The following is a 26944-nucleotide window of genomic DNA, read 5'->3' as shown; positions in this document are numbered from 1 at the left end:
ACACCAGGCCCAGCCAGAGCCTACATATGGAAATCAAACGGCTGCAGCCCTGAGGGGAAGACAGCAACGCCAGGCCCACTTCTCATATCCAAAAATTACCTTTGAGGAACACAGACAAAAGGATGCAAAACTCTTCTCCCTGACTTTGCTACCCATGGGCAATGGATGGGAACCTCAAAGTCTACAAGCAGGGTGAATCATTCTAGAGAAGAAAAGGTAGCATCATGCAGTGGATACAGCACTGGGCCTAGTTCCAGAAGACAGAACTCAAGCACAAACTCTGCCACCTACTAGACATGTGATCTAGGGTGAGTTTTTTAAGACACTAAGTCTCATTTCATCAGCTGGAGACTGAGGAGTCAGACTAGATGGACATCTAGGGCCCTTAAAGTGATAAAGAGCTGACATTCTGGATCCATGTCAATCAGCAGTAATCATGCCAAAGGGAGAACTCTTCAATCACACACACCGCTGAGCTGATGTTCTGCTGTTCCGCTCTCAGTCACACAGTGGGTGAAAGGACCCCAGGGATGAGCTAACGGCAGTGTTTCCTGAGTCTGTGCTGTCTCCTGATTCAGCTCTGCACCTGTTCCTTCTGCATTTGCAATTTGCTAGATAATATCATCACTTGCTCCCCTGGACAGAACTACCATTTGTCACTTGCTTGGTATTTCAAGTATTATAATTTTATTTTAATTTAGCTACAGTATTATAAAGACTGATCAATAAAATTGCCAAGTAAAATTTAGCCAGAAAACAATTTCCTCTTTTGTTTCTACTATAATAACAGTAATACTTTTAATGAATTGCTGACCTGCAGAGTACTACTGGAAGGGATATGGGGGCAAGAAAATTACACTTGCTACACAGAGTATATAATCCATTCAAAAGCCAGAGACTTTTTCTTGTAGAAAGCCTATAAATACTCAAAATTCCAGGCCTACAATACTGTCCCCACCCACCCAAGCACACACCCAACATTCACTAAGTACCATATGATACATCCTAGCCATGCTTGGGCTAAAGACATAGAATAATAAGACACAATTACAGTCCTTAAACAAAATCTGACCTTTAAGGTCAAATAGTCCCAGCTATGAAAGAAAAAGTAGCAGACTGGAACTCAGTTCATACACCAAAAAAGAGCCTCTGCACATAGGCTAAAGAATGGATTGCAGAACATTGCTTGAAGACTCTACACTACAAAAGTCACGAACTACAGCTGCTATTCTCAACGCACAGTCTGCACTGGGAGCAAAACCAGCCCTAGCTGGTAAGATGTTAGAACTCAGATACTCAAGTTGCACCCCGATCTGCTGAACCAGAAGCTCTGGGAATGAGACCCAGCAATCTATATTCTAATAAGTCCCCTGAGCAAGTCCAAGGCATGCTTAAGTTTAAGAATCGCTACCCTAGAAACCACTGCATGTTTGCAAAATAGTAGAAAACTCAGTTGCTGACTAAATTTAAGAGAAAAATAATAACACTGGAAAAAAAATGAGGTCTTAAGTGCATCTTACACGTTGGTGTTTTGGAGAAAGTAGGTTTACTAAGAAAGAAAGAAGAGACTGAAATATTGGTTCTGATATGTGCTTGTGCACAAGCCTCCAAGACTTAAGTACCCAGGATTTCCAAGTTCAATACTTTCTGTTCCTGCAGCTGAGATCCAGGCACCTCAAAGCATGTTCTCACATAGTCACTAGCAGGGCTCTCAGACAGCAAGCACAAGTTGTCAGCTTTTTCCTTTCTTTTGTTGGGACAGGGGGTTTAAATTGAAGGAGGATGGAAAATAAAAAGGAAAGGAGCAATAAATGTTCCTTAAGTGGCTAAACTAAAAACTGAAATAGGAATGAACAGGAAGATGAGGAACTAATGGAAATAAATGTATGGGTACACAGAAGAAAGAAATGGTTTAATGTAGGATTTGCTGAGTCCCAGATTAAAAAAAGAAAGGGGAGGATCACCCTTAAAAGGTGACAGAAGTAGTGAAGAAATACTGAGGCATTTCTTGCCTCTGCAACCAGGTGGCAAAATCAACACAGTACAGCTGTTATTCAGAAGCTATTGTTTTGGGGTCTCTTCTTGTGTAGTTATTGCTGTAGGGGGAACAGAGATATAGAACCAAATTAGGTGGCTTAGAGCTGAGACAGCATAATGAGCAATGGTTTATTTTTATGCATATTAATTCAGTCAATGGCTATAATAGTAGAGTATTAATGTTTTTAAATACAAGAAAAAATGTTCCTGATGACAAAAGCTATCCTGAGTTACACATTAATCTTATAGTGAAACTACATTTTAAAATAATACATTTGAACTTTAACATGCCTATTTTCCTGGAATAAAAATCAGTGTCAAATTAGGACTAGTTTTATGGTGCAAATGCAATTTTCCTCCAGCACACTACAAAATGTCAAACACTGAGGAAGAAGACAATGGTAATGAAAGTCAGTTATATTGTTGTAACTGTGAATTTCCTATAGAGATGACCTGAGGTTCTATGGGTCATAAAAGAGAGACACACATGGCTAATCATAAATCTATCTAAGACAGTTAATTTCTACCATCCTTCATTTTAAATGGTGACTTAACTCTCTGGGATGAAAGATTATAAATTTAATAATGTTCCATTTCACTACTAGTTCTCATTGATTTTTCCCTCATTTTAATCTGTACTGATAGATGAATGTTGTCTTACGACATCCAGATGATAAGCTGAGGTAAAAAGTGATATGATTGGTTGGACCTCTATTAAAAAGAACACTAAACCAAGTTCTAATACTTGCTGCATCACCACTGGCTAGCTCTCCAAGCTTCAGATGCATCATATATAAAATGAAACAAAAACCTTTGCTGTATTTCACCAAATTGTTATGATAAGCAAAAAGAAAACCAGGCATTGTTACTGTGAAACAGTATTTAAATTCATCTACGTTCAAAACAAGTCCTCTACTGAACAACACACTACAGTCTATCCTCTGTATTTATTTAGAGGCTCTGCATCTGCAGATTCAACACACCATGGGGCGAAAAATACTCAGAAAAAAATTTGCATCTGTAGTGAACACACAGACTTTTTTCTTATTCCCTACACTATAAAGTACAATAACTATTTACATAGCATTTACATTGTATTAGGTGTGCTAAACAATCCACAGATGATTTAGAGTACAGAAGAGGATGTGTACAAAAATTATGCCATTCTACATAAGAGACCTGAGCATCTAAAATTTGGTATCATAAGAGGTCCTGAATTCAATCCCTCACAGATACCAAAAGACAAATGTAGTTTTAAAAGCTTTTAAAATGAGACAAAGAAAAATATGTTGCTTTAAGAATTACAATTATCAAGATGAGCCAATAGGAAAACTAGAAAATAATTCCCAGTGTTATTGAATCCTTAAATTTTGAATCATCAAACTAAGTGTCTTGAAAATTTTGAGTCTGAATAATTCCAAATGTTCCTACAGTTACCATAGCACCAGACAGGACCAGTCAGTTGGGGCAATCAGCAGTAAAGATCAACAAGTGGCTCTGCCTTTCCCATGACAACAGTCTTGAGAAAGTTTCTACTCACAATGTAATGTTCGAGCTTACACTTCTCTGAAATCCACAATGCCAAAATGTCCACCTAATTGTTAAGTCTTCACTGGTTTTCAGAATAAACTGAATAGTTATAAACATAAGGATTTCTTTATAAGTAGTAAGATCCTTAAATGAAAGGAACTACCTGTATATATATTATCAATACTATTATCCAGGAAGGGATACCAATCAAATGAACCTACGGATAATTTAATCTGAATGTTTCTTTAGCTGCTACATTAATAAAAGGTAATATAATACATGGTAAATAAGTATTCAACAAAACAAGAGCTTTCAATCTCTCTTTATTATTACTGGATATTCAAATTCAAACAACCAAACCATCCCTCAAACAATTCAGATCACAGAACTAGGTAAATATTAGTTTAACTTGCCACCCAGCTGGTAATCCAGACAGAGTTCAATCTGGTTATAAACTCAGGAGAAAAGAAACTGCCTATATAATTTATCTTTAATTTGCTACACCCACTGCTGAGACATGAGTTCTACTAACCTCAACAATGGTCCACTTCAATACCATAGAACTAATGATGCGGCCTGAACTATGCGATCCTTACTGTAAAATTTTCTTAAAGACCCCTTTATCCTCTGGAAATTCCAAAACAAACAGATCTATCTCTAGGCCTCAGCCTACATGACATTTTTATTCACGGGACAAGACAAACTAAGGAGTATAGAGTAACCTCAACCAAACAAGTTTCAATAAAATTATACAACTAGACAATTTATCCCAATTTTTATTTTTGCACAACAATAAGATTATTTATAGAATGAAAACCTCATCTATTATTCTGCCTCCTAACACTCCATCGTATCTTCTAGTTCATTAGTTAACATTTCCTTCGCGTCCATATCTAAGCACAAACATGCCATGCATTTAAATTTATTCATTTATTTATTTTGTGGTATGGGAGATTGAACCCCAGCCCTTGTGTGTGTTAAGCATGAGCTCTTCCCCTGAGCTCCACCTCTGACCTTGGCAATGAATTCAGAGACAGGTTTCTGAGGGTGAGTCCCATAGAGCCTTAGAACCCTTGGGTGCACCTCAGCGGCTACCACGAAGAGAAGAGCTGCAAACAGGCAGCCACCAGGGCACAGCCTTTTCTCACTGCCCCGAGCTGCCCATGTTCCCAACTCAACCAGAATAGTTACAAGTTTATTATAGTTGTTGATGCCAAGGTTCTGGATAAATTTTTGTTTGAAAATAAAAAGTAGCTATAGGAAACATTAAAAAACTAAGAAGAGCATTACAGAATTTTAGAGGTAGAAAGAACCTTAGAGAACCTAATGCTTTTATTGTATGGATGCTAAAAGAGGATTGTAAGAGAAGATTTGCCCAAGTTTTCACAGGCAGTTAGGACCTAGAGTTGGATCTCAGGTCTCCATCCCTAACACAAAGGTCCCCTTCCTCATTCAGGAGCTATTCATTCATTCAATAAATATTTATCAAATCCTATGTGCCAGGCTTTGATTTAAACATTGAGAAGACTTTTTTAAAACTCCTGTCTTCGTTATGTTTATGCTTCAGCACAGGAAGATAAATAATAAACGTAACAAATGAGTAAGCAGTATATTACAAGATAATTACACAAAGAGAGGGGATGCAGGGTGAGGGGCTCAGAGGTTGCAATTGGTAAATTTCCACAAAAGCCACTGTCACTAAGTCTTTATTTACCTAATAAGAATATGTGTGTATGTACTGTAACTCTTAATCAGGCTCAATAATTCAGAATAGGAAATAACAATGATGTATATTTCCTAAGACTTCATCAATTTTTTAAAATGACATGCAACGCAAATTAGTATAACATAACCAACATACTGCTAAAAACTATCTGGTAAAAGTACTAAACAGAACATAAGAAGCACACATGAATATCTTACTAATTGCTATACTTGGTTCTAAGAGAAGCCAAGAATGAGACAAAAACAGGAGTAAGAGATGACTGCCAGGTTTTTTCTACTGAATAGTATTAGAGACAATTAAGTTATCTGAGACTCAGTTTCCTTATCTGTAAAATGAGAGAACCAGACTAGATATTCTCTGAGGTTTCATGTATCATTCCAGTATCAAAGCCTGCTATTGTGTCAAAAACATTATGTAATACCTTAGTAGTCATACCAGCATTATTATCTGAATTCAAAGCAAACCTAATAATAACACATTACATTTATAGATTTCTTCACAGTTTTCAATGTGTCTTCACATGCATTAGTCTCATCTGACAAGTAATAGAATAGCCTCTCTTTCATGTTCTATTAATGAAGGCTGGTCCTTCAGTCACTCCAAGGTAATGCAAAGCTTCCTGCTCTCCACAATCCTTGCTCTGGGACAACCAACGCTCTCAACAAGGACACCAGAAAGTACCAAAAGGATTTGCAGTTAGGACTGAGAATGGCAAAAGCACATGGGTGCCTTTAAAACACATTCATTTGGGGGTATAGGGACTTTTCAAATGAAGTGTTTTCAAATACTCAAGCCCTTGTCAATCTACCAGTGATGAGCACAAGGATTAAGAACCAGAATGCAAGCCTCAAAAGCTCATGCTATCCTAAATAAATATCAAGAGCCTTTGAAGGTCTGTATTCTTGACTAGGAATCCATCTCTAAAAATCATGTCCGAGACAATAATTAAGATTTTATCAATTTATCCAATTGAGGGATGAAGATGCCGATTCCAACCTAAATTTTAGTAGTAAAAACTTATAAAACAATCTAAATTTTCAATAATTTTCATAAGTTGTGGTATATCCAAATAATAATGATATTCTTTTTAAAGCATTAACTATTTTAAACAATATCTAAATAACATGGGCAAATGTTACCTTTATTATAGGTGGAAATGTAGATATAAGGAAAGCATACTATTATAGATATTGTTTTTTTAAATATGTAGAAAAAGATAGAAAAATATATTAGAATGTTACAAACTGTTTTCTGTAGGTTGTGAAATTATAGATGATTTTGGAATAATTCTGTACTTATGCAATAAGCATGCATTATTACTATAATCAGTAATTTAAAAATTTTAAATGAAAATCTTTATTTTAGGTTCAGTGGTAGAGCACTTCTCTGGCATGCATAAGGAATCAGTGGCCAGGAAAGAAAGATCCTTCAGGGAACAAACCCTGATAGGCAAAGGCCATTATTTGTTTACCAGCTTTCAAATCCTAATATAGTAATGGCCCTTCTGCCCAAAGAAAGCATGGTGCTTGGACCTCTGCTACTGGCCCTAAGGTACTGTGTTCATGATAACTGCCCTGAAGCTGGGCATGGTGGTGTACAACAGACCATTGCTACAAATTCAAGGCCAGCCTGAACTATACAATGAGACCCTTTTCCAAAAATCAAAAACTAAAATAATAACAATAATAATAATTTCTTGGAAGATTTAAACTGGCTCACAGGTTTTATTCTGAAGATGTGACCAAGGCATGGCGTGAGAGAAGAAGTGACATTATCAAAAATAACTCTTTCCAGGCATGGTAGCACATGCCTATAATCCCCACTTAGGGGGAGGCTTATGGAGAAGGATCATTGTGAGTTTGAGGCTAGCCTATACAGTGAGTTCAAGGCCAGCCTGAACTACACAGTGAGACCCTGTCTCAATAAATAATTAAATAAATAAATTTTTAAAAACTCTTGACATTGCCCCACCCTTAGTTTGATCCATCTGGATAGGGCTTTGGCTTGATCACAGTATGATGCAAGCAGCTTAATTTATACCTACATTCTTACAGACACCTAAGTGATCCAGGAAAAATGACATCCAAAGAAGTAAGGTGACTTGTTGAAGGCTAAGAAATTATTAGTAAACTAAGTGCAGAATGTGCAGAATTCCAGTTCAATGTATTGTATTGCAAAATCCCCAGAACTCTCATACATGATATTAGGAGGGGCCCCAGACTCTTCCACCTCCCAAAGGTATCTTTGCCCCTAAGTACAGGATACATTAGACATGAAGTTGTCAGTGACACAGACATAGGGATACAAGAAGTTCATACTTGGGAGTCAGGAGTAACTGACAAAGGGCAAACAGAAAGGTCATCTTGAGAATACATGAGTGTACTAGACAATACAGAATTAAAGTTCTACAAAGAATATAACGAATAGCAGTATTTTTGATAGTGTCACAAAGTTTTGATCATCCACAGTACTCACAAGGGGAGACAGCAGGGATACTTCCCAGGGATCAGAAGAGGCCAAAGAGATGGACCGAATGGGTACCAGGGAAAGACAATTAACTCCCATCTGGTTTCTCAGCTTGCCAAGGTTTGCCTCACTAGAGAATGAACCTTGGGACACACAGACATAACAAATGTGACCACTTGGAAAAAGGCAAGAGTACATTCTAAACTCCACCTTAAGACGGTGACCCTGGCACCTGGGAAAGAGGGCAGGAGGCCTGTGTGCTGTATTTTACTTACCATTGCATTATTCTCAGAAAGGACAAAGGAGTAAAAGGGGAAAGAGAAGGAAAAGAAGGAAGATTAGAGGATAGAAGAACAGAGAAGCACATTTTAATAGTAAACAAGCTAGATGACAAACCTGGAAATATACTTTTTTTCCTTTCTAATTTAAAAAGGAAATTGGACTTCATTATTCTAGTTTCTACCCGCCTTCCTGCCTCAGCCTCCTTCCTAAGCCTGCCAGTTCCTAAGACAGTGCTGTATCAGGGTAAGTCTGGCCAGAGCACTGGAATGCTGACAGCAGCACCCCACTCTCCTAGCCCCAGCCCTCACACTGTAACTCTCGGAACTGCTGCCTCAGCTATCCACAGTGAATTAATTTGGGTGTGTCAATGCAAAGAGCCGAAGTGCCACCTCACTGCATGAATACAGTGTGCTACTGGCTTCCTCTGGATCATCCAGGTGTGCCCAGCATCACAGGCTGTGTGATTCCTGAGGGACGGGGTGGCCTTATGGTTCAGGGACTCAATGAAGCAGCAGGAAGCAAAGGCACGAGGGATATTCCAAAGTGCAAACACAGAGAAAAGGCCAGCCTCTGGGCCAAATCTGTAACTCAGAGAAACCCTGTCCATCTGGCAGCAGATGGCCATGCTATTCTGGACCTGGCCATGCCCCTTGAGAAAACCACTTTGGTAATGGTGCTGTGAGTCCTGTTCTCAATTTCTACCTATGCTCAGACATCATTAGGACACAGCACCAGCAAATTACAGAATTTCTTATCAATATTTGGAAAGGAGAAAGAATAGTTATTTACCTTATTTTAAACAACTTGTTTTATTTTGAATTAAAGGTGTTAATTACAGGAGAGGGAGTCTCAGAAAAAAATATTTGTAATGAAATACTCAATGCAACTAGGTGTGCTAGGACATTCCTGTAATCTCAGCACTCTGAGAGACTGAGGGGAAAGAGGATCACAAGTTCAAGTCCAATTTGAGCAATTTAGGGAGGCCCTGACTCAAAATAAAAAGTTTAGGGCTGGGGATATAGCTCTGTGGGCTGGGGATATAGCTCAATGGCACAGCACAAGGTTGTGAATTTGATCCCTGGTACAAAAAAAAAGTTTAAAGGGGTGGGTGGGGTTGCTAAGGATGTAACTCAGTGTGAAGATCCAAAGTTTGATGCCCAATACCATCAAAACCAAATCAAACACTAAATGTGTTCTCCAGTCTGGCTTCCTTCCATCTTCTAGTATAGCAAAGAAGAGCAAAGCTGAATGGAAAGGGATTCAGTGACCTAAGTGAATCCATTCTAACAGGTTCAACAGGGAGCCAGAAGAGTGCTATTCAGACCAAGAGGAGCCAAAGGAAATCCAAGCCACGCTGCATCCGTGGCATTTCCCACCTATGGGCAAGATACTAATATCCCAATATGCTAACAAGGCTCCCTGGGATACCAGAAAGGACAGTTAACACTATGCATTACGGTAACTGGGTGGCAGCCCAGTTCTGCCACTGACCTGCTGTGCAACTTTGGACCAGGTGCTTAGCCTCAAGTTCCCATGTGTAAAACAAAGTAATGTGCACTTATTATTGGCAGAATGAGGCAGTACACACACTGAATGCTGGGAAAGGAAACTCTCAAACAATGTTACTTCCCCAGTTTGTGTCCGTCCAATCTCATAACTGTCTCTTAGAAAAATGGTAATCAATCACGTGGGCCCCTTTCTAGCTTGCCTTCAGCCTAACTCTACCAAAAGTAAGCTCACAAGCTGAGATATGAACCACCAGTGGGCCAAGGTCAGATCACTCACAGCTCAAGGCTAGCTCAAGTTCACTGTACTTATATTGAATTGTGGCTAGAAACATTAGAAACAAGATTTTTTAAAAAAATAATTTGCATCTTTCCTGATACCCTATTTTGAACAATTTTAAAGAAAGGTTTAAATAATTACACATGAGCATTCATACTCCTACCACCTAGATTCCACAACTGACATTTTGTTGTTTCTATTCACTTAATCAAACATAGCCATCCCGCTCTCTGTTCATCAATCCACTTTTTCTTAAGTATCTCAAAATAAGTTACAAAATAAGTTGCAAACAGAAGTGCCCTTCACACAAGCTTCAATGAGATTTTCCCCCCTCAGCTGTTTTACTGAAGTATAATATATATAAAACTTACTCATTTGTAAGTATATGGTTCAGCTATAGTAAGTATATTCACATTATTGTGAAAACATTACCACCTCTACCTCTAGAACATTTTCATCTTCCAAAACTGAAACTTTGTACCCATTAAACAATAACTCCGCTTCTTCTCAGCCCTTGACAACCCAATTTTATTTGGTAGCTCTATGAATTGTAGCTCTATGATGACTTTAGAAACATCCCAAGTGTGAAATCTTATGATATTTGCCTTTTTATTACTGGTTTACATCACTTAGCAGAATGCCCTCAACTTTATTCATGTAGCAGCACATGTTAAAACAGCTTCTGGCCAGGCGTGGTGGCTTATACTTGTAATCTCAGCACTCAGGAGGCTGAGACAGGGAATTAATAATTTGAGGCCAACCTGTGCTAACAATTAGTTCTTAGCCAGCCCAGATATATGGTTAGACCCTGTCTCAAACAAACAAACAAACAAAACAACAAACAAAAGAGGAGACTGCCCTCCTTTTTAAGGCTGGATAATAGTCCACTGTTAAGTGCACAGTGTACCACACTTTGTTTATCCATTCTCCCATCATGTGACACCTGAGTCACTTCCATCTCTGGACACCGTCAATAGTCCTTTATGAAAACAAATATACAAATATCTCCTTAAGATCCTGCTTTTTGTTTTTCAGGAGTAGAATTGATAGATCACATAATATAATTTTATTTTTCATTTTTTGAGGAAACTTTGATATTTTATATTCTACCAACAGTGATTACGTAAGTATTCCAATTCCTCCACATTCCAGATAACTTCTACTGTCTAGGTTTTTTAGTAGAAACCATTCTAGTAAGTATGGAGTGATATTTTTATTGTGATTTTGTTTGGATTTCCCTAATGATCAGTGATAGTGAGCATGCTTTCACAAGCTTGTTGCCATTTGTACACCATCTTTGAAAAACTAACTTCAAACTCTTGGCCCTTTTAAAAAATTGTTTTATTTTTGTGCTTTTATGGATATACCATAGTTTTATAGGAAATATAATTGAAGTCAGGCAATCTCACAAATTCATTTCTCTTTTTCAAGACTGCTTTGCGTATATGAGTCCTATATTTCTATATAAATAGGAGAATCAACTTGTCAACTTCTATATCCCAAAATAAGGTCTCTTGGGACCCTGGGACTGCATTAAATTTACATCACTTTGGGAAGAACTGACAATATTTTGTCTTTCAATCAATGAATGCTACATATCTCTTCATTTAATTGGGCTTTCTTTAACTTCTCCCAGCAATATTTTAAAGTTTTTACATACAGGTCTTACACAGTTCTTAAGTTTATATCTAAATGTTTTAAGCTTTGGATATAATTATTTTAAAAAATCACTTTTTAACTTTTTCTAATTCTTTTTTTGCTGCTGCTGCTATACCAAAGGGCGGGGAATTTTTAAATGTTAACTTTGTATACTGCTAAGTTATCTTCTTGGTTCTAATATTTATTTTATGGATTCTTCAAGTTTTTTCTATCTCAACAGGTGTATCTCTTCCTTTCTGATTTTTAAATCTTACTGTGGTTTTCTTGCTTCATGGTGTAGGTTAGAACCTCCATCCAATATACTATTGAGTAAAAATAGTGAAAGAGGACACATTTGCCATATTCTGATCAAAGAGGGAACACATTACATTATTCACCATTAATTATGAAGTTAACACTTTAAAGCTTATAATTATTAACACATTAACTATATGCATGAATGGGTTTCACTCTGACATCTCCATTAACACACATATGGTACATGGATCACATCCACCCTCCTTTCTACCTTACCCTCTCCCTCTTCTCTCCTCAGTTCTCTTCCTAGTCCCTAATACTCTCTTGAATTAGAATTTTATAAATGTTCTATATTAAAATGCAGAAGAGGGCTGGGGATTTAGCTCAGAAGCACAAGCATCTGTCTGTCAAGCATGAGGTCGTGAGTTCAATCCCCGGTACCAAAAATAAATAAATAAATAAAATGCAGAAGATTCCTTATATTTCTAATTTGCTAAGTTTTATTTTTTTATCAGAAATGGGTGTTAAATTTTGTCAATCATTTTCCTATAGCTGTTAAAAATTTTTTTTACTGTTTTTCTCTTTTACTTTGTGAACATGGTGAATTACACTGACTTATTTTCAACAAAAGCAAGCTTTTGTTCCTGGAATAATAATGCTTTGTTCTGACATATTATTTTCTTTAAATACTACTATATGGAAATCTTTGAATCATTACACATGGAAATCTGCCTCTCTGATTAGCACAATAGTTTTAATATCTACAAGATGAAAATAGCTCTGTTATATTGCCATCAAACATCTCAGCAACTTTTCCCCTAGCCTGTTTTATTTTTATAATTAAGATGATGCCTATATAGAATTTTAAAAATCAAATAGTATAAAAATATACTATACAATGAAACCTTAGCCTAACAGTAAAAGAAATATGAACAGTGTCTCTCTATTCAATGGTTGGCACATCAATGATAAGAATACTAGAAGAAACTTTAGCAGAGAATCAGAAAATGAAAAGTTTCCAGTCCTGGTTCTACTGCCCCAAGAACAGCTTTGATAAGTCACTTATTCATGTAACAGGTATCTTCTTAGCTCCTGCTACTATATTTAACCTCTTTATGCCTCAGTTTCCTAATCTGAGAAATGCATGTAGCATTACCCATCTTTTTTATATGCCTCAAAGCAGGAGAACTGAGATATATTCGAGTATGCTGCAAGCTGAAAGCACAATATAAATGCAACAATACATCTGGTGTTTTGCCTTTGGAAAAACTAACATGGAAATTAGAAACCCTGATTGGAATACAGGAGATGGAGAAAAGATAAAATACAGATGAAAGCATCTATAATCAATCTAGTTTTATAGTTATACTATATACACTTGTGCTGACCATGCGTAGTCACTACAATGAAATTAATGAAAGTTAAATAAAATTAGAAATTCATTTCCTTGATCACACTGTGTTTCAAGTTCTTTGTAGCCACATGTTGTTATCAGCTACTCTAGGGACTGATACAGACCATTTCCATCATCACAGTCAATTCTACTGGATATCATGGATCCATACAACTTTATATTATGCATTTTATAATTGCTTGCTATTAATGTTATTACTGCAGAATTAATACATGGTAGCTAGCCTGCTACCATAAATCAAAACAAAATCACGCAGCTGAAATCAATCTCTAGGTAGGTAACAGCTCTAACCAAACCAAAATTATACTGACCTTAGAATTGTAAAAGGATCCTAGTATTTGCCTCTTATTATAGAGATTAGGAAACTGAGGCCCAGGGAAAGCATGAGGCCCCAGATCTCACAGAGATAGTTACCTTCAGAGTTCAAAAGAAAACACTGATATTTTAATAGCTCTGACTTTGATGAGGACCTGGGTTTTTAATAACAACTCTGTCACTTACTAGCCATATGACCTTAGACATATGAGTTACCTCTGCATCTTATCTGCATGCCAAGGAATAATAACATCAACTCTGCTGCATTCCCATGAAGGTTAACGAGATGGCAGTAGCTAGATAATGCTCAGCAGAGACTGTGGCACCCACCCGGACATGGCGAACACTACCTGCTATCGTTATTAGTAATATATTCTCTTTCTACTACATCACAGACTCTGATGACAGTGGCTGTGACCACCAGATGCATCATCATCATGGAACTGGTGAGTGTAGGAAAGAATAGAGAAATAACACAGCTTGGCAAAATGCATCAGGGGAGTGGAATGATAAATGCATTGTACAGCAGTAACTATGGAACTGCTCCCACAAGTTCCCATGCAGCAGCAAAAATTTCACCTGGAGGGGTGCAAAGGGAAATGTACCATTTGTGTGTCTGTGTACTGTTACAGTTAAATAGGTGCCTGAAGAATGGAGCAACGCAGCTTGGAAAAGATGCTTACATTTCTATGACCCTCGTGCTGAGACTATTGGGAGGAGTCACCATTGTTTTTGTTCCTCTCCTGCAGAACCAATATATCACAATTCTGTTAGCCACCAACACAGCTAACCTATGACCAACATCTCCCAGGCAACTTCAGAGGAGATGGAGCTGAAGTTCCCAAGGCTTCAACAACTGCTCCTCTGTGAACGAGCATCGCATTCCCTGCCTCACCCTCAGGTATGCTCTTCAAAACATGAAGAGACACAGTGCCCATTCCGTAGTTCCACATACTTTCCTGTGAAAGACCATGCGATAAACAGACAATTTAATATAATCAATTACTGATAACATGCAACAGATTTCCATCAACTCAATCCAAAGTCCCACCTTCTTGCTTTCCCACGAGTACTGTCTTGTGCACTGAAGATATGGTAGCTGTCCTCAACTAGCTTCTACTTGAACTTGCAGCTGAAGCTGTTTAGAGGAGATTCAACTTGGCAAGCACTAATATGAGCCTTGGAAAGTCATACAGTTTGGATTTTCCAGTAGAAGGGGTAGGACAGAGAAAATCCGAAACTCATTCTGCCTGCCATGAATGAAAATGAACCAGAAGTCCAAGAAAAAAAAAAAAAATAAGTAAAATAGCTCCCAAGGCACTCTACTACCCAAGCTTACAGTGGTAGTTTCTTGAGAAAGGAGACCTTACGGGTGGCTCTGCTCACCTTCCTCACCTGCACCAAAGAGGGAAGAATGAGTGGTCACAGGGTCTGCCTCTTCTGGCACCAGCCAGGCTGCTAGGGTAGGCTGAGCACCATTTCACAGACCTATGTGCCCTCCACTGTAGACAATCTGCCTTTTTTTCTTTTTTTTTAAATTGGTACCGGGACTAAATTCTCGACCACGTGCTTGTGAGGCAGGTGCTTATGCCACTGAGCTAAATCCCCAGCCCGTTCTGTAGGCAATCCAAATGCCCCATTCACCTGTGGGAATTTTTTCAAATAATCACAGCCCATTTAGAAAGCTTCAGGACATTGCCCTCTCTACTGTCACATTCCAAGTCCAAGTTCCTTATGTAATCAATACATGCTGGTATCAACAAGTACTGGTGCATAGAGAACATAAGAATCATGAAAAGCCAAGTGTGGTGGTGCACATCTGTAATCCCAGCACTTAGGAGGCTGAGGCAGGAGAACTGCTCTAAGTTCAAGGGCAGAGATGCTTCTCAAAAAAAGAATCATGAAAACAATATATATCAAACTTCACATTTATGATAACTGACAATGATTTTCAGAGGATGATAAGAAACTAAGGTTTCCTGAAAATCCACAGAAGAAATCTCATAACAAAATGTACATTTGGCACTAGGGATTTAGCTCAGTGGCATAAGTGCCTGCCTGGCAAGCGTGAGGTCATGAGTTCAATCCCCAGTACCAAAAAAAAAAAAAGTACATTTGCTTATTGCTTCTTAGTTTATAAAATGCTCTCATATTCATGACATCATTTGATAACTTGGAGAGATAACAACTAATAAGCATTATTATGTAAACTGACTCAGCAAAGCAAAGCGGCTTTCTAAAGTCTAGCCACACTGTAGTCTCTGGCGTCTTCCAAGCTTTTTCTGTTTGTTCCTCCCTTATGCAGATCCTATACTCAAAGGATGTGCATACATCATACTATACAAGAGCCTCAAGGAAACAAAACCACAGAGAGGATGTTCGAGGATGACCAGCCTACTCTTTCAAGTGAGGAAGTTTCCCCTATTCTAGGGAATGCTGGCTACAATGACACATGCATTTTGTTCAGAAGCCATGAGCAAACTTCCCTGGCCAGCTGGGTCTCCTAAAGTAGAATCACTGCAATCACTGCAATCACTCTAAGCAGCCTATCTGAACCTGTGAAGGGAACCCTATTCTGTCTTTTGGTTTGCTTTTTCCTAAGACTGGGCCCTCTGAAAAGTCAGTCTCTTGATTTAGACTGACTGTTGTAGCCGCATCTGTTGTTTTTTGCAAAGGTATCCCAGATTGCTTCCATGTCTGCTACCTACAACCACTATCACCCTGGCTTCAGTGATAACATACATTTGGTAAAAACAACTCTCTTCTAAATGCAATCTGCAGGCACGGGAGGTGGCCACCACCTGAGAGTGTTCCCACAGCGCCTCTGCACCACAGAAAAGAATTATATAACCATAGAATACTAAAAGGGAGACTTCTAGTCACAATGCAGCAGCCCCTCTAATAACTTGCCTGGGACCTTGGGGTTCAGAAGGCTGTATCCTAAGGGAAGAGCCAGGCTTTATTTCCTTGAAAATGACAAGAACAATAATTTCTCTTTCTCTATCTTAAGAGCACCTAACAAGTCAGTGATCAGGACACTTTAGGCAAAGAAGAGGCTGAAACCAGATGGGAATAATGTCTGGAGAAGAAGGGTGGTTTCTAAGGCAGCATCCAACAAAAAAAGTACCCCAAAAGCCTGGCAATGAGAGGTTTGATTCTGGCCAGTGCCAACAAGGAAGACATTCCATTGATCCAAAGGCCTCCAAGCAAGACGCTATAAGCAGCATCCACACTTGGAACAAGCAGGCATTATTATACCAGGGAAATCAGCCATTCAGAACAAGATCCTAAACAGTGATCAAGAGTCCAGGACTGAGTTCAATCCCTGGGCAGTGGCTCTGGCAAAATCTAGATCCTGCTCAAGGCAGGGCCTGTATACAAGTAAAACTGACAGCTCCAGTTTTCTGGATAGAGGCCAATGTGGGATAGAGGAGGCATTTGGTAAAGGCAGGGTCATTACAACCCAGAGCTAAGCTGCATGTAAGCCAACAATTCCAGACCTGACCTCTCAAGAGGAATCAAGAATGAAAAAGGTAGAACAGGGAAAACGCTGCAGGTACAACAGCTCAACAGAGCCAAAGAAGGAGGGTGATGACACCAAGCAAAGAAAAACTCAATGGAGAAAGACATGTCAGTCAGGATCGATGGTAGGAATGTAGAGATGCACAGAAAACACAATCTTTGTTATGTACTGGGAAATAAGTAGTAGTTGCACAAGCAGCTATGGACAAGGGGAGAAAGGGCTGCACATGTAAAAACCCAGAAGGATCTAACAAGATGCCTTTATTGGTTTGACATGGATGAACTGTACAATACAAGGAAAGACTGGTAGGTGAGGCTGAATATTTTGACAGGGTCTGGATCAACAAGAGCTTTCTTATGATAAACTAGAGATTTTGGACTTTATCCAGGGTGGGAAGCGATTAAAAAACAAGCATATATACTCATCATCATCTGTTTAGCAATCATTTGCTCAGCACCTACTATGCACTGGACAGCAATCAAAATGTGAAGATATAGAGGTCAAAAAGTCAACAGCCCCCCTGCAACTCATACTCAACTCCATTCTTTGCACACCAGCTGGGAAATTTAGGTTGTGTGCTTCTAACACCCCTCATGAACAGAGGCTAGATGTTATTTTCTTCCATCCCCTAAAAGTTTCTTCCATATGCTCAGTATAAATTTTATTGTGGGAATATACATTTTCTGGGTTTTTTGGTTTTGGCTTGGGTTTGTTTTTGTTTATAACACAAGGGGTCAAACCCCAGGGCCTCACACATTACTCTAGTCTCCAGTACATGTTCTCTGACAAGTGCTCTGTCACTGTGGTACATCTCCAGTTCTGTGGTCTATGTTTTTTCTAAAAATCTTTTCTAAAAAGAAAGAGCAAAGCATGATCAATCATGTTTTTAATCATCACTTTGGCAAATGTATGGGGGCAGCTGTGGTAAGGTCAAGCCAGAGACAAGGAGTTACCAACTACGGGGCTATGGTTACAAGCAAGCACTAGATATTGGCAATCTGAGCTAGCAGAACAGTGATGGAGACAAAGTAGTTTTATCCCCTGCCCAGCCAATCATGCACAATTCCCTCAACCTTTCCTACCCACCCTCTACAGCTTCCTTAAGCACTCGCTGCTTTCTGCTCTCACTTGAAACCTCTACTTGATTTACTTTCACCCGGGGACTGCAATTTTCAAGGTCAAATGCCACAAAAGACAGCTGGTCAGCTCTAGGGCAACCTTGAGCAAGGCTTGGGGCAGTCATACTTCTGCAGAGTGTACTGGTGATGCATGAGATCACCGGGACTTTAAATAAGTGCTGTCGGGGTCCTGTGCTGCTGAGAGAAAGCCTGCCTGGCCAGGAATTCACACCCTGCAGCTGTGTGGACATTCACTGCAGGTTATCATGCACCTGCGCTCCATTACTAGGTTTTACTCTAACAAAGATTTACCACAGGACCTAGAATGGCTCTATGTGGCTCTAAGATCTCAAGTGGTTAGACAAAGGAACAGCTCTGATCTATACTTAAAACAAAATCTGCAACTGAAGCATAGAACAGGCTGAACTCCAAAATACTGTTTCTGTACAGCATCTAACATTTTACAGAAGCCCTGATATATCTTAGTTGATCTTTCAAAAACCTTGTGGTCAAGGTAAAGCAAATTATTATTACAAATATTGTTCATGAGAAAAAAGGTAGGGAGCAGAAATTCCAAACTAGGTCTTGCTCCACACTCAAGATTCTCTCCAGCCATCAGACCTCCAATTCCAGGTACCTTGATGGTTTACCATGAATTAACTTTAGTGTCCCAATGTTTGCTAAAGCCACCTCTTGCTCACCACTTTTACCCATAAGACACTGATCCAGAATTCAGACAGGATCACTAAATCTGTTAGACCCAATGTAGTGGTTAAAATGTCAAGTTGATTACCTTTTGGATCCACCCCAGGGACTTGTGGAGCTCACCTCTGATGGAATCTACTCCAAAGGCTGGTAGAGTTCACTAGTGGGTGTGTCTGGTGGGGACACAGGCGCATGGTGTTGGGTTCTATGTCTGGTTCCTCAACCCTTCTTCTCTGGCACTTCTTCACTCTTCCCCTGCTTCCAGCCACCATGATTCAACCAGCTCGGCTCCACCTCACTCTTCCTTACTGATGTTTCTGCCTTGGAGCCAGTCAACCATGACCTGAAATCTTTGCAACTGTGAGCCAAAATAAATTGCATCTTCCTTTAAAAAAAAAATTGTGGGTATCAGGTATCATGTGCAACAACAGGAAAGTAGACTAATATACTCAACTATCACCAGTGCTGGCCAGAGCCCAGAGATCAGGGTCAAAATCTGATCAGAAGTAAAGAGAAGGCAGTTCGTCTGTGGGTTTAACAATAAAACTGACAGCCTGACACCCAGGTACAGCCATTCTGTGAGGCAATTACTATGTGACTGAGTTCACATTAGCTTTCTTTCTGAAAATGTCTCCTTACCTCCAGAATGAGAACAGCAACATCCACCACTTCAACGTCGAAACCAACAATGGTATCTTTCTTCTCTCATTTCTTGGCAGCCACCAGACTCTACTGGATGACCCCAACAGAGTAAAGTGAACTAGTCCCTTCCTGGTACCCTCCCAGTACTAACCTCTTCACTCCAGCAGATCACTTGGCTTTCAGTCTAACTAGGAAGCTTTAACACATCCAAAATAAGCTGGCATACTGCTCAGCACACTTTTACCACTAGTTTGTACTAAGCCTGGCCATAATTATACAAAGATGTGTAAGACTGTGCCCACCCTTCAAAGAACTCAGTTTGATTTAGAGAGGCATGGAATAATTACTGTTTTACTAGTAAATATGGTAACAGTGGGCAGCATCTTTATCTTTTATTTATGAATTCTTGGTGCCTTGCACATGGTCCACAATATGATAAAGAAAAGATCTGTTCAATAAATAAATAAAACATCAACTCAATGACAAATAATACATACATTTCAATGCAAATATTATCTTCTCCAGTGCGGAATTTCCATCTTCGCATATCCTAAGTTAAAAGAAAGAAAAAGTACCCTCCCTCTAACCCTCTGCAGTGATCTCAGCTCTGCCTCTCCACAGGACCTTCACACACACCTTGTGCAGTTCTGCCCATAAGCATTTTCTCTCTCTCTCTCTCTCTCTCTCTCTCTCTCTCTCTCTCTAATCCTTGCCTTCAACTTTCTGACCACAGCAGGCCTACAGCAGCCATGTTTCTGCCTTGGCTTTCACCTTTTCCATGAATCTGCTTTCAGAAGTCTCTGTACCCAACCTCCCTGACCTTTCTGTTAAAGTTTCCTTAGCTTCTGGGACACTTCTGTGATAGATTCCCCTTCCCTTGTCAATACTCAATTTCTGTGTAGCTGCTACTCTTCTGCTTTCTTCTTAAATTCAAGTCCTTGCTAGCTACTTTACATTAGCTCCTTTGAGAACTAATTCTACATCAAGATTTCTAACTCTGGAGGTCTTTTCAATCACCACTCCCTATTCTAACCCTGCAGAATCCAACAAGACCACAGGGACTGAAAACACAGAAAAGGTCCCCAATGACATGGGACGTGATGAGCATATTTTTGTCCTCAGAGTCTCCATTGCCTCTGTCACACTCTGCTTGTCCTACAATGAACTTAACTTACTCCCTCTACTAACTCGCAAGCTCCTCAGACAGGAACTGCTCCATTCTCCTCCACTGCCCCCATCCTGGTAAGGCAGCACTCAAATAGACAGGCATTGGCTGGATTAAACTATAGATGAATATGCCCAAAAATCCTTGGTGAACTGTGAAGCACAGAAGAGCTATGAACCTCATCACCAGTGGCCTCTGTAAGAAATGTCAAGACACAGTATAGGGTCAAAGCCTATCTATGCTTTGAAAATGTGGAATTATCTTTTCCTGAACTGGTCTACAACTGAGAAGGACAGACTGGAGAGAAGTAGAAGGAAAAGAGGGTAACACACCTTTAAACCATTTCTTTCATTCTTTTTTTAGAATCAGCCAACTCACTAAGCACCGATAAGGGGCCAGGAGCTGCTGTAAACACTGAGAACACAGCTTTGAAAAAGACAAGCCCCTAGCTCTCCTGGATTTTACATTTTAGGAACAAGAGCAGAATAATAAATATAAATAAATAACAAAAGAGTAGGCAGCAGTAAATGCTTGCTGCATCACATTTTTTACCCCCCGCCTCCAATATGACAGCCCTTCCTGGTAGGTCTTTCTCTTTTCTGAGCATTCATATAGACAGATCCAGTCCACTGCTTTGGGGTTGATATTATTTATCCCCTGTTCTATCAGCAGCTGTAGCACACATGTGCTACAGTTTCTAATTTCCAAAGGACTATTTTTTGCATGAACATTGGTATCCATTTTAAGCATTGCTTCCATGTGCAAAGAGCTCTAAAACACTAGGCCTTGCTAGATTTGGTGGCGCAAGCCTGTAATCTCAGCACTTGGAAGATTAAAGCGGGAAGATGGCCTTGAGTTTGAGACCAGCCTGAGCTACATAGTGAGACCCTATCTCAAAAAAATTCAAAAATAAAATATAAAACACCAGCGCCTGCTACAGGAAACATCTGCACTCCCAGGACCCCATGGCAGGAGACTTCAGGCTTCTCTAGGAATGGCAATGATGCTCCGAGGTACTTATCAGAAAGCCACTTGGGAATGCTTTTTCAGGTTATGTTCGGTTCTGTCAGAGCTCTCTGGACTCAGCTGACTGCTGGTGGTAGATTTCTGTGTTATTTAGGGCACTGAAGTCCCACAGTCTTGACACAAACTTAAAATTAGAAATGCATTAAATATAGGAAAGAAGGAAGGTCATTGAGGAAAGGCAGCCTTCTGAGGGAGCTGCAGGACAAAGACACCCTGGAAACTTCCAGGTTCATTAATGAGTTTTACACAGCATTCAAGTGGTATTTCTCCTTCAGAAATAACACTGTGGAAAGCGTAGGGGACTGGCTCAAACCTCAGCTAACTCAGCCGAGTGAGTGACTCTGCAAACTAAAAATAGCCTCTTTCCCACTCATTCTGACAGATTTCACTTAGACCCTGCGCACAGGTTGATCCTCTAACAGTTTCAGTCCTGCAACAAAATGAGGGCTGACAGCATCTGGGCTTGACAACTACCCAACCTCTGGTTCAGCTCTTGTCTGTTTCCATGTTTGCTACTCCAGCTCCAATGACAGTGAGTGCATGCACACACACGAGCACGTGCACATACACACTGGGATTTGGTGTTCCTCAACCAAACGTAGACAGAATTTAAACCAGAACATGACTCAGGACTGTGGCTGCAGACAGCGTGGTGCAGGCCCTCAGAAACACTGACATTTAGAATGACTTGGAGCTTCTCTGAATTTCTAGCTGGCCTCTCTCAACATCAGTTTCCTCGATTATAAAATGGAGATAATCATTCCTCTTCTGACCAATTTCACAGCACCATGCTGGTATGGAATGAGACAACCTAGGAGAAAGTTACTTTCCTTTGCTCCCACACTATTTGATGGGACAGGTGATGCAGGGCAGCCACACAGCAAAAGAATGCTCAAGGGCTGGAAAGCATGTACATCCTAATTGCAGCAGGAGCTAAAAGCAGATCTAGAAACATGGTTTCAAATCATACTGCCCCTCAGCATGGAATGTCTTTCTACCTCCTACTCATTCCTAAGAATTCAGTTCAAACACCACTTCTTTTTTGTTAGTGTCTTCAGAATTTGTCCGTCCATCTTCACTGTTACCTGGGCCTTTTGTACCTATCTCTTTTCAGACTTATAACACTTCCCACTTTGTATAGTATCTTATTTACTTATATAGTTGCAAGTTCTTTGAGGTTAAAATTTTTCATCTTTGGGTTTTTAATCTTTGTATCCACCTTCCCACCTACCACCATTGTGCAGCTAATATTGGCCTACAGCAGATGTTAACCTTGACTAAATTGAGAAAATACCAGGCATGGGGGCATACAGTGTAATCTCAGCACCCTGACAGTCTGAGGCAGAAGGATCTCAAGTTTGAGCACAGTCTGAGCAACTTAGCCACTTAATGAAATCCTGTCTCAAAAGCTAAAAATAAAGAAGGGGTGGTGAAGCACCTTAGTATGAAAGGCCCAGGTTCAATTCCTAGACCCATCAATGATTATTACTGATATTTAGTATTACTATTAAAAGAAAACAAATTGAGAAACTTCACAGGTCAAAGTCATTACAAATTTACATAGTGATTACTTCCAATAAGAATAATTAGAGATGAAAAAATTTTTATTTATAAAAAATATTAAGTCATCTGATTCTACATATGAGGAAAGCAAGAACCAAGCAGGGAAGGGAGCTTATCTAAATTCACTCAGGGAAGAATCAATGCTAGAACACAAGTCTTCTAACTCCCAGTCTAAACCTTATCCTCTCAGAGGCCTCCTCTCAACAGGTCTCCTGATCATTCCACTAACACACCAGACACCCAACGCCAGCTGCTTCAGCATCTCAGAGACCCTCCAACACAACCACTAAGCACATGCACTCTGCCTAAGTGTGCAATGCAGGCTTCTACCGCTGGGTAGAAGACCGAGCAAATGTCCACCAGAAAATGTACAGGTAGCAGCCCACCTCAGACTTAGAAAGCAAAAGGCCACCATCATATATATTTGCTATTCAGCAGCAAAAACCTGTTCACATATATCCTGTACTGACATGTACCTAGGTGGATAAATATGAATCAGTGTGCTATCCCTGGAATTTTCCAGAAGGGGCTAAAGAGATCAGTATCTAAGGTAAAGCTGACAGTGTGCGAGACACACAAATTTCACACTCACATAGTTTCTCTATAGGTGATGTCTTCAAGTACTTCAAATCCCCACCTACCATTTGATCCAGAGCCTGCTGAGTTATTCATTATAAGTCTTACATTGTCCTAATTCATAAAAGGGTGATCTTAACACATGGGAACAGGTATATCTTGAAGATATCTATTAAGCATTTAGCACACTGCCTGGCCCATAATAAGCACAAGGTAACTTCGTATTTGCTTTCTTTCATTCCTGGAAAGGGAAGGTTTCATCACAGTTCTGCTCGATCTATCTGTGTTTTCCTTTCTTCCTGGACCCGTCTGTGCAGACACCCTATTTGAGACCCCAGCCCAGACAGCTTACTCCTCTCCCTGCTTATCTCTTAGATACTAAAAGCAATTCATGGATATTAAGGAAATTAGTTAGCTAGATACCACACAGGACACTGAAGTTCAGAATTGTCAGTTTAGTCTGAAGCGCTATCCATATCTCCCCAGTGTCCCTGCACCAACCTCTCACCAGGGTAACACCTAGCTTAGTACGGTTCCCATCTTTTCCAAGATGAATCCACTCCCAGAAGCTGCCCACTGGCTGGCTCTCTCTGGGTCTCAGTCAAATAGAGACCTAATAGGCCAGATGCAGAGATGGAAGCTGGACATAATTCCTAGTCAACTTACTAGTCGGCAACAGCCCAAAATCTGAACCTGCAAGGAGAACAGAGCATACCCATGGTACCCAACAGACGGGAGCAGAGAAGGAGAGCACTAAAATGAAGCCACAAGGGGCTCTGGTCTCAAAACCATGCCTCACAGCGTCCCCCTAAGAAGACACATAAAGGTCACACCCATTTGGCTGTTAGGCTACATGTGTGCACTGGCCATGTATGCCACCCTGCTGTAAATGTCTACCACAGGGCATGAAAAGGCTTTGAAGGGGACAAAGATGATGGAAAAATTGCCTACTGCATGCCAAAAACTGAGCATGTTATCCTCATCACTACCTAATGTATGATTTTACAGAGTATACCTTAGGAATTGTTATCCTCCTCTTGCCAATAGATCCAGAGACAGAAAAATCTATGAAATCCCTGTGTCTCTGTTACTATGTTACCCAACTCCAATATCTCAAATGATCTAGAACAGGTAAAAGAAAGCTAAAGGGTCTAAGGCAATGGTGGTGAATCTATGGCACGTGTACTGCAGAGGGCTGTTTGTATCATTAAAAGCTCTAAAAGGTTCACCATCACTGATCTAAGGCATTATATGCCAAGTCCTTGGTCTCTTAGGTCACAGCTAAATATCAGTTTAAATATCTGTTCTCCCATTCACTGCTGGCAGAGTCAGAATCTAGATAAATACAGGAAAAGTCATTAAGATGTTCATAGCCTTTACCCATGTATCTCCACCCCCAAGATCTTAAGAAAACAGGTCAACAGGGATTCACTGCAGAATTCACACTGTGATTAAAAAATTTAAAAAGAAAAAAAAAAAAGAAATGATCTAAATGCCAAACATCCAAAGGATGATTCAGAAAATCCCGGAACATTCTAATCATATATTATTACATATCACTTCAAATGATCATTTTAAAGACCAAGAGGAAACACAGCAAAATATTTGTGATAAAATAAATGTAGACTGAGTACAAAACATCATAAATGCTATTACTACTATCTTGTAGAAGTATGTACATGTACATATGCAGAAAGAATTTAGTTATGTTAGGATGGTTAAGACTACAATGGGTGTATTAATTATCATCATGTACAAATGGTCTTTGTCGAATTATTTAGTAACTGTCCAATCAAAAGGAAAGAGAAAAAACAAACAAAAAAAAAGACCCAACCAAGCACTAAGAAAGGGCCCAGAGGACCAGAGCTGAGATGCAAGGCAGAAATGAGAACCAACCTACATACCTCAGGTAGGCCCCTGAGGAAGGAAAGCCCTCCAGGTATAGAGAGGGAAGCCCTCCAGGTATGGACGGGGTTGTAATTAGTGTGATGCTAATTATAGAAGTTTTACTAGCTTATTAATTTTTTTATACACTCTGAAGGAAGGCCAAATTCCTTCACTGAGGTTCAGAGGCACATTTCCTGTGTGGCCATTCTTCTCAAAAACCTGACCTTTTCTTTTTAAAAACAGCAGTAAAATTTAGTAAGAGCAACACAAATAAAGAAATTAAGACTCCTGCCTTTAATGCAAAACTTCAAGTCAATTCAGAGAACCAGAACCAGAGAGGCTTCAATAAGCAATAGAACTACAATATTTCCTGCCCTGGGAAATATAAACAGAAGTTTAAAACATTTAGCTCAGCACTAAAGGCTCTCTTGATCTCATCCCAACCCATCTTTCTAATATTATCTCAAAATTGCCCATGCTCCAAAGTCAGCCATCAGTGGTCCTCGAAACATCTTCACATTCCTATCCCCGTGACTGTTCAAGCTGTTCAACCACCTAAAAGCCACCTGAGCTCCCACAACTGCTTGCTCTAGTCTGACTCATCCTCTGAAGCACAGCTCAGAGCCATGTCATTCTCAAAGCCCAGTCCAACCCATGCACCCTGAATTCCTATCTCATTCCTCCCACTAGACCCAGAACACTGCACCCTAAAGAAGTTCCACACAGTCTGCTTTCTGGTATAGTCACTCAAGTAACTGGAGAAATGATTTTTCTACCACATTAAACCATGAGCTCCTTAGGGACAAAGACCCTTTCGGATTCCTGCATGGAACCAATCATGAGGCCTGGCACACAGCAACCCTTACTGAACACGTCACGGGAACACAAGGGAAAGAGACACCCTGCTAATGCGAGAAGTCACCTCCTACCTCCACGGCTCCCATCAGGCAAGGCAGAGGCGAGGGTGCGCTGTTCTTTCGTTTTGAGCAGCAGCAGGACAAATCCTGCTTTTCTACCTTCCAGTCTTCTTGAGTCTCCAGCTTCCTCCCTAGTTGTCCGTAGTCTGCTCGGCCCCAAGTAAATACCTTGCCAGTTTCTAAAAATAAACATTATTTGAATTAAGGCTTCATTTCACAGCAGTACTCTCATGGGTAGGCAATGAATTACTAGAGAAAATGTAAGCATTTGCTTTAGCACTAACTGCGCTGTACCGAGAGCCTTCCCATGTTCTTATAAAGGGCAGTGGGGTAGGGCACATTATTACAGGTTTGGAACTGAGGTTCAGAGA

General features: G+C 39.9%; 1 protein-coding gene across 10 annotated transcripts in view; it reads right to left on the bottom strand.

The window, feature by feature from the left end:
• Positions 1 to 26944, bottom strand: part of Sergef (secretion regulating guanine nucleotide exchange factor) — a 227812-nt gene that overhangs the window by 150787 nt on the left and 50081 nt on the right. For 9 of the 10 annotated variants that reach the window (XR_010048390.1, XR_010048389.1, XM_063251771.1 and 6 more), the window contains one exon: positions 26586 to 26752. Coding sequence is in view for 8 of the 10 variants with exons in the window: in XM_063251771.1 (XP_063107841.1) it covers positions 26586 to 26752 (167 nt within the window). In the remaining 2 variants the exon portion in view is untranslated. Of the gene's footprint in view, positions 1 to 18754; positions 19183 to 26585; positions 26753 to 26944 lie in introns of those variants that run through there. The other variant, XM_063251777.1, reaches the window with a different exon arrangement.

The sequence above is a fragment of the Cavia porcellus genome, unplaced genomic scaffold, assembly GCF_034190915.1.
Source record: "Cavia porcellus strain 051 isolate PalLab524CR breed Dunkin Hartley unplaced genomic scaffold, mCavPor4.1 scaffold_6, whole genome shotgun sequence".
Taxonomy (NCBI): domain Eukaryota; kingdom Metazoa; phylum Chordata; class Mammalia; order Rodentia; family Caviidae; genus Cavia; species Cavia porcellus.
This window is presented reverse-complemented; position numbering and strand designations above follow the sequence as displayed.